The sequence below is a fragment of the Apteryx rowi genome, unplaced genomic scaffold (genome assembly GCF_003343035.1).
Source record: "Apteryx rowi isolate R43461 unplaced genomic scaffold, aptRow1 scaffold_862, whole genome shotgun sequence".
NCBI classification, from domain to species: Eukaryota; Metazoa; Chordata; class Aves; order Apterygiformes; family Apterygidae; genus Apteryx; species Apteryx rowi.
Window position 1 is genome coordinate 287,182 of NW_020451163.1, and position 8,776 is coordinate 295,957.

The 8,776-nt window shown below is 48.1% G+C and overlaps 1 protein-coding gene across 1 annotated transcript; it reads left to right on the forward strand.

The window, feature by feature from the left end:
* Window positions 1-7: 7 nt before the first annotated feature.
* On the forward strand, window positions 8-5,354 carry ZNF408 (zinc finger protein 408; the record flags this gene model as incomplete). Its single annotated transcript, XM_026090603.1, has 2 exons — window positions 8-155; window positions 1,054-5,354. Coding segments are annotated over 2 exons (2,067 nt in total), but the record flags the coding sequence as incomplete, so codon positions are not given.
* Between the last annotated feature and the right edge of the window lie 3,422 nt (window positions 5,355-8,776).

The window sequence follows — 8,776 nt, forward strand, 5'->3', positions numbered from 1 at the left end:
CCGGCGGCCCATCGCGGCCGGCGCCGAGCTGCTCTACTGGCCCGAGGAGGCGGCGAGGAGGAGGCCGCCGGGCCGCCCCCGGGGCACGGCCGCGGAGGCCGCGGTGCAAAGGGAAGGGGCCTCGCCCCGGGGCACGGCGGCTGAATCCCTCGCAGGTACGTCCCTTCAAAGGACGGGCGGCCTGGCCCCGGCCGAAGGGTCGGGCAGAGGCGGCCTGGTCTGCCTGGGCCCAAGACTGCTCAGGACCAGGCTTCTTCAGAGCTGACAGCAGGCCTGCACCAGAATTACGCTGTCCTCCAAGATCTTAAAACCTCAGGAGATCATTAGAAGGCTTTTCTCAGCCTCAACAGCTCGCGCTTCCCAAGGAAGTGGGTAGCAAAGCTGCCTTTCCTCTCAGAAACAAGGGTTTGGTCTCGGAAGTAAGGATACTGCCCATGGTATCCTGCAGAGTGGTAGGGCAAAACATAAGGATGAGCCAGATAGGCTTCATGTCACTAACCTTGGTATGGAGAAACCTTCCCTAGGGAGCTGTCCCTCTCATTCAGGGTGTTTTCCTCAGTGTCTCACTCAAGCGGGAGGTGGCTGCGCTGTCATCTGTTCCCTCGCACGATATGGTTACAAGAATCAGTATGCCCTTCAAGTATGCAGCAGTGCTTTCCTGGCATTTCTTACCCATATTTGACTCCCACAAATTTGGTGCTGGTTTTGAACTGGCTTCTACCATGTTAACCCTGCAGTCCCTCCAAGATTTTTGTCCTGACTCTGCATCATTTCAAGAAGTACCAGCCAAGAAAGGAATATGCCTTGCTGTTTTAGTCTTGCTAGTCATGACTATATCCCCTAGAAATACTGTCTTGAGCACAGGTACTATCTGTGGTGAGGGAATAGAGATTCCTCCCATTTCCCCCAATAAAAAAAAAAAGTCATAGAATTGATGGTTTTCGTGCCAGAGCCCCAAGATTACTGGATAGCAGACTGTCTCTTTCCGAGGTTCTTGCTCCTCTGATCCAACAGCAATCATTAATTTCCCCCCATGCTTCTGTGTTTGTGCAGGGAATCCTGATATCTCAAAGGTGCTAGCTGATGAAACCACAGTCCTTGATGTCCGTACTGAGGTTAGGAGGCTGCCAGACAAACATCTCCACAGGCTGCAAGAAGAAGAGGAAAGCACAAGCCCTCAACATGAGCTGTGGCAAGCCAAAGTGCTGAGGGCTGACAACCAGCACCTCAAGAGCATCTCAGCCACTAAAGCCAATAGCAGGTGCAAGGAGGAATTGGACAAGGGTGTAGATCCCAGAACCATAACAGAAAAAGCAGAGATCGGGCAGAGAAAGGCATGTCCAGGAGACCTGCACCTGTTGTCACCCTCAAGTGGAGTTCGACCCAGTGCTTGCTTGGCTAGCAAGCCATGCAAGGTTCATGCTCTGACCAGCCAGCTCCAGAAGTGCCTGCAGGACTGTGGTGGCAGGAGAGCCGGGCAGGAAACCCAGCAGCCCACTCCATCTGAAGGAGAGAACATAGAGACTTGCAAGAAAGAGAGCAAAGGTTCCACAGACTCCAAACTAGCTTTCCCAGAGAATGGGGAGAAGAGCCCACCAGATGGGCCTGAGGAGAGGGAGTATGCAAAGCTGGAGGAGGGTCATTCTGGCAACCCAGGCACCCCAGCAGAAGCTCCGTCCCAGAGGGAGATTGTTGGCAAGCGCAGGTACCACTGCGAGGAATGTGGCAAAGCTTTCCTGCAGCTCTGCCACCTCAAGAAGCATCGCTTTGTCCATGCTGGCCACAAGCCCTTCCTGTGCACAGAGTGTGGCAAGAGCTATAGCTCAGAGGAGAGCTTCAAGGCCCATGTACTGGCTCACCGGGGTGTGCGGCCTTTCCAGTGCACCCAATGCGACAAGGCTTACTGCACAAAACGAGACTTGCAGGAGCACCAGGTCTTGCACACGGGCCAGCGCCCCTTCTCCTGCGAACAATGTGGCAAGGCCTTTGCACGCCGGCCCTCCCTCCGCATTCACAGGAAGATCCACCTGGCCACTGGGCCTGGCCCAGTGGGTGCCAAGGGCTGCCAGTGTGCTATCTGCGGACGCCACCTGGCCAACCCCGGCTCCTTGCGCAACCACATGCGCCTGCACACAGGGGAGCGCCCTTATGCCTGTCCCTACTGCGGCAAGGACTTCCGACAGCAGAGCAACCTGCGTGAGCACCTCCGGCTGCACACAGGCGAAAAACCCTACAAGTGCCGCTTCTGTGGCAATGCCTTCCCTAAGCTGCCAGAACTGCGGCGTCATCTCATTTCCCACACAGGGGAGGCCCACCTATGCACAGTGTGCGGCAAGGCGCTGCGGGATCCCCACACACTGCGTGCCCATGAGCGCTTACACACAGGCGAGCGCCCCTTCCGCTGTGAGCAGTGTGGCAAGTCCTATACCCTGGCCACCAAGCTGCGGCGCCACCAGAAATCCCACCTGGCTGACAAGCCCCACAAATGCAAGCTCTGTGGCATGGGCTACACCCTTCCTCAGAGCCTTGCACGCCATGTGCTCACCCACAAGGCAGAAAAGGACCCTGAGGAACTGGTTACCGCAGTGGACTCCCTTAATGCAGACCTGCCTCAGGCAGCACAGAAAAAGCCTCAGAGGAAGGGCCCCCAGGAGGAGGATATAGCAGAACCCACCTTGTTCATGGTGGAGGTGCCAGGGCCAGCAAATGAGGCAGAGCTGCTGATCACAGCCAGTGGTCACTGCATTGCTACTTACCAGTCCCAAGGCAGCGCATTGGATCCTGGGGCACACAGGAGGCCTGCTGGGCATTTGCCATCAGCCAAGGACATCATTGAAATTACTATCTCCAAGCATGATGACAAATGCATTATTGTGCAGGATGAGGGCTCGCCAAGTGACCTGGTCATCATCCAGGAGGGGCTGGGCTTTGGAGCAGTGGCGGAGGTGGTAGAGGTTGAGTCTGGGATCTGACTACCCCAGCCTGCCCTGACTGATCATATTCTGTATGGAATATTAAAGTAGGGTAAAGAAACAACAACAAAAACTAGCCATGTTATCTCTCTGTGACAAGACCCTGTGGCTCAGCCCCAGGCAGAATTAGTGGCCTTGAAAGTAACTGGCCTTTGTAGACCTGGGTCTTTTTGGCAGCTGCCCCTTGTAGGTATGGGCCTACATGTGCCACTTGCTGGGACTGGTGCAGGGAGGGCATTTGCTGATGATGGGAAAGACTTTTCAGAGAGGAAAGCCCACAGCTATAATGAGCAGTGTCCCTGCTCTGCCTCTGCTAGATTGTCAGTGAATGACAGTGAATGTATGTGGAAGGCAGGGAAAAGTCTAAAAGCAGCAGTTTTGGACAACCCCTTCCTTTCAAATTTTTCTGTTCCTGCTTAACTATTGCTATTCAACTGCTTTTACTTTCCTAGGCTTTTACTCTGAAACTCAGCAGGATTTCTGATCCTTTGCAGGTGATGCTAAATGCCAGATGTTGCTGGGAAGCAGCTTCCCAAGTGTTTGCAAGGTGTCTGTGTTGTGGGCTTTTTGAAAAGCATTTTTCACAATCAACAGAAGCAAAGCCCTGCCTTATAGCCAGGACTGAGTGTTCTTCTCCACTGTCACCTGTTAGGCTTACTGTAGGTTTCCTAGCCTTATCGTAAGTGGATGGTAGGTCTGAGGACATTAAAGGATAGCTTCATTTCTCACAGTAATTGTAGCATTGTACAGTGCAATTTTCAGTGTTCCCAGCTGAGACAGAGAATTCATTTCAGTATGCTCAGAAGATTTTGCCTTTCCCCTCCACGTTCAAGTTAGTTTTCTTATTTCTAATCTGTTTACCTGTGTTCCTTTTCTCACATTCTTGCTTCCTCTCTTCTACTTCTTTGCTCCTGCCCCCAAAAGCACCTCCACAACTAAATCCCATTTTTCCCACCTTTCCATCTTCATGACTGAGTGCTCGTTTACCAACTGAAACATACTGAATGAGATTGATCCTTTTTCAGGAGGGACATGCACAGTTCCAAATGCTGTGTTAACTCAGTCTTGTAGGAGGCAGTCAACAATATCAGCCCTAATCAAGATCTTACAGGCTTTTTTTTTTTTTTTCTGCCCCCCTCACTTACACAAACACTGCTTTCATTTGCTGCCTCTGAATTTTAGCCATTCTTGCTCTCCATCTTTCCCCTCTCCAACATCTGCATTTCTCCAGAAAGTTTTGTTCAGATGTCTAACTTCCCTGGCCCCTTTATGCCCACTGCTTATGAGGAGTAAGAAAGGCATAGTGTCATCTGAGATTCATTAGTAGCACAGTCTCCTTCTGGAGGGCTATGAACACAGTAATATGACAATCTGAAAAGCTGCTCTTTTCTACATTAAACTTTTTCCATAAACTTTTATAACCACTCAGTAGATGAGGTGCTAGGGTCAGTTCCACAACACTGATTTGAAGTAAAGATGGCAGGTGAATTCAGCTGATATACCTTTGGTTGTCCTTATTTTCAGCTATTCTCTTCAACGTAGGGGAGCAGATGAGCTCAGTCCTTGCACTAAGCATTTGGAGATGGACCAGTGGGAGCACAGGTGTATGACTAGGGGTAGGGGGTTGTATCTGAAGCTGTAATGCTTCCTATTGCTCTCCCTTTGGTGCCTGTCCTAACTCTTGCAGTTTTTCAAATATTGACACAGCTGCAAAGTGTTCCCACCAGACCCAGGCTCATGTGCTGCATTCCAAGCACGTGCTCCTTGTCACAGCACACCCAGGTGAGGAAGGGGGCGATCAGGGGGAAGGGAAGGGGAGAATCCAGGCCCCTACTGCTTAGTCTGCTGACCTGTAGCTGCCTGCTTTCTACTGAGATAATAGGAGAGAATAAGTAGGAGCACATATGAAGTATCTCCTGTCATGAGCCTAACGGGAAGACTTTTGTCCATTGAGGAGTTAGTGATCCATGTAACAGTTGACCTGAGCAGGCACAGATCACTTGGCCGCAGGATAAACATAGCTTGCTAATCATAACAGAGAAGCTCCCACTTGGTGCCTGGTGATGACACCGTCGCCACCGGCATGGACATGTCTCTATCTTGAAGTGAGGCAGTATGTTTTCATATAAACATACTTTTGCTTGATAGTAGAAACGATGGATAGAGATGTTTATGTCTAAGAGCATCCTATAAAAACTGTGAAGACCACAATGACATGGAACCTCATCACGGATGGAATCTGTGCAGCGTGCCATGCCCTGACTAGAGGTCCATGCAGTGCTGCACAACTCAAAGTTCACAGCGCCTGAAGGGATTTAAGATTATATATGCTATGCCCTCTTTCCTTCTTGTGTTACTTCCAATAAATGGTATTTTAATTAATACCTATGGAGTCTGAATGCCTTTCTTATTGGGATCCATAACAATCACTTGCAACAGTGCGTTACATTTGGTGTAGTTGGCAGGATCCCAGTGAGAAATGCCTTTCTGGATAAAGAACAGTGAGGAAAAGATAGAACAGGTGCCCAGCTGACCCCAGGCACAGGCGTGGGGGTCAGTCACACAGTCTTTGGCCTGGCTGAACTCCCTAGTGAGCTGGGAAAATGAAAAGGAGTTATCTGGATGTTCCACCCCAGCTGATGTATTGGTTTGTCCCCAAAAATATGGGGTGAGAAAAGAAAAACTCAGCAAGATTGGCATAGTATTTAGTTGTTACTAATGTGCTTGAAATGAGTGTGAGAATGTTCTGACCAGACAGAAGAGTTGCAAGAAACCAGTAGCATATGGGAGGAACTAATACAGGTGTCCCAGCAATAAGAAATGCTAGCAAAGGAGCACACTGCTTAATGTGCCCTCCGGAGGCAGCCTGTGGTTCATAAGCAGCAGGTGCAAGGTGAGGGTTAGGATCCTGGAACTTGGGACCATTAATTGTGCTTGGTGCTAGTTTACATCCAAGGAGAATTGCAGACCATTGCTGAAACTTACTGGAAAAAAAAAAAAGGGCAGACTAGGGCAATGGCTAATATGAGTGACTGTGTGAAATAAGTAGGCTAAAAACCCTAATCCTATTAAGGGGGGCCTCCACCAGGAAAGTGTGTGTGTGTCAGTGTGCTGCTTTATAATACTGATAACCATTACCTTTTGGGTCAACGGACACGTGGATCAGCTGGCTGATCAGGGTCTGCCATGCCGATGGGGGCCTCACTGTGGAGAGCCAGCATGCCTGTAACTCTTACGCCTTCAGGCAGCAAGCACAAGGGTCAGCCAGCTGGTCTGGGTCTATCGTGCTGGCAGGGCTTCACCAGGACTTTGGTGTGCTGCTAAGCACTGCGCTGCTGGGGCAGCAAGTGCACAGGTCTGCTGGCTGCTTGTGGTCTTCCGTGCTTGCAGGGCATCACCGGACATCTAGCATGCACATAAATGTAACGATTACACTTAAACCTCACATCATGGCTGGGGTTTGACCTTTGGACAACTCATAAACTACCTTGAACCTGACCAAGGTGTTTGAATGAAAAGGCAGCAGCAGGCTGCAAGGGGAGGGGGGGCAATATCCTGGGTCCTGAAGTCCTCCCCACTTGGCTGCTCTGTGACAGCTCAGCTGTGAGCATTCCCGAGTCCTCGGGGACAGAGCCCCTGGGCGAGAGTGTGGGGGATTCATCCTTTTGCAAACATACCCAAAGTGTTAAAATTGCTGATCAAACTGTGTAACTTACTTCAGGAGCATATTCAGAAACATCCCAACTTTTAAACCAGCAATCTGTATTGGTCACAGCGCAGACAAAGGCCCAAGGAAACAGGCTAAAGCCAAATCCTCTATACGCTGCTCCCTGGAAGTTGGAAAAAAGGTTACACAAGAAAAAAACAATTGCAAAAGAATTTCCTCACTTTAAAAAAAAAAAAGTCAACGTATATGGGGCAAAGCATCAAAACTCCCAATTAGGTTGAAAACCATGCCTTTGGGAGGAAAAAAGGTACAAATCTTTATTACTCTATGAAAGGAAAATAACATCTATCACTCATGGGGTAAATGCAGAAAGAAAATGAAAGATAAAAAGTTGCTTACAGGAATGATGAACAGAGACACAAGAGTTAAATGTCTGAGGGGTGGAAGTCAAAGCTCCTGGAGATGTGATAGCTGATGCACACTGTCCCATTGCAGAGGCTAATCACAAGAATGTGAGAAACAAATAAGAAGCCTAGATGCACAGCTACAAAACAAGAAAAGGCCTATAATGTGAAGAGCCAGCAGTTCTAATTACCAACACTGTTATAAGAAACCAGAAGTGGCAGGAAACGGTCCCAAGATGTAGTAAAAATCTCTGATTATACAGCAAAATCAATGTAAAGAAATACATTTAAATTTAACTAATAGATGGATGTAACCTTGAGTAATTTTAAGAGAAACAGTTTCAACAGTTACAGTTAAAGCCAAACTATAACACCCTAATGGCCTTGGTAGGTCTTCTTGTTCTGTTTGACTGGGCAATCCTCTTAAGAAGAGCATCTTGAAAGGAAAGAGCCAGACTCAGTGACAGAACTGTCAGTTTCAGTAAGGTTTTTCTTAAATAAGTGTTTAAGAAACTGAATCGTGGAACCAGAATAGAAGTCACATTAAAGGAAGATAGCATAGATAGTATCAGAGAATACTCATACTATCTGATAACCAAGCTCAACATCAGTATTCTAGTGTTTCTAAAAGTTAATCCTATATAATGCATGATCCTAAGTAAGTGCTAACGTTTTCCATTTGAAGGAAAGAAAGAGAAGATGGTAAAATCTATGCATACATACTGCTGATTTACGCTAAAGTTTGTTTATTATAGAGAAGACAGAGAGATGAAGGAATGAAAAGAAAGTGCGACTGAGTATATTGAAAGCTCCTTTGAAGGGAAAAATTGCATCTTTAGGAACAAAAAATAACTATTAATAACAATCTTTTGTTAATACTGTCTTCAATAGGTAACAAAAAACTGAGAGTATCCCATTCCAGTCCTACAGATACTGAACTATGTAAATTATGCATGTGCATATATATGTGGATTTATGAGTATCACCTTCTGCATTTACAAAAGGTGCTGCACAATGTGGGGAGAGATGAATTGCTCGCAAGCTCACATAAGCCCTCCTGTGAGAGGCCTAACTGTAGGCCTAACTGCAAGGCTTTTGATATCTCTGCTACCCTCTTCACCATGTCACCAGTAGGATGAACAAGGGATCAGTAAAACAGTCAACAAATGAGTAAATAGGTGAACACTCACAGAAAGGGTATTAACCAACAAGGTTATGATCAATCAAATGTCATCCAACCATGAACCAATTGTACATATAGTAAAGAAAAAAAAAAGTTCTCCTCAGAATATGGACCCCTTTTCCCCATCAGCAAGGTGGATCAATCACCATCTTCCTGATCAGGGCAGGTCTGTGGACTGCTCTTGCTAGTAGAGGGTGGTTGAACAGTGGCTCCTCTCCTTGGCCCTTAAGGCCACTAGACATGAAAACATAGCCAATTGTAATGTCATTGGGTAATTGTCATTTGGGTAAGGATCAAAGGGCAGGCTAGCATGGGTGACACTGTTGTGGGCGTTTACTACAGGCCACCTGATCAGGATGAGGAAGTCGATGAGGCCTTCTACAGACAGCTGGAAGTAGCCTCACGATCCCAGGCCCTGVKYCTYVTGGGGGACTTCAACCACCCCGATATCTGCTGGAAAGACAACACAGCTAGGCACAAACAGTCCTGGAGGTTCCTGCAGAGCATTGGTGACAACTTCTTGACACAGGTGGTGGAGGAGCCAACAAGG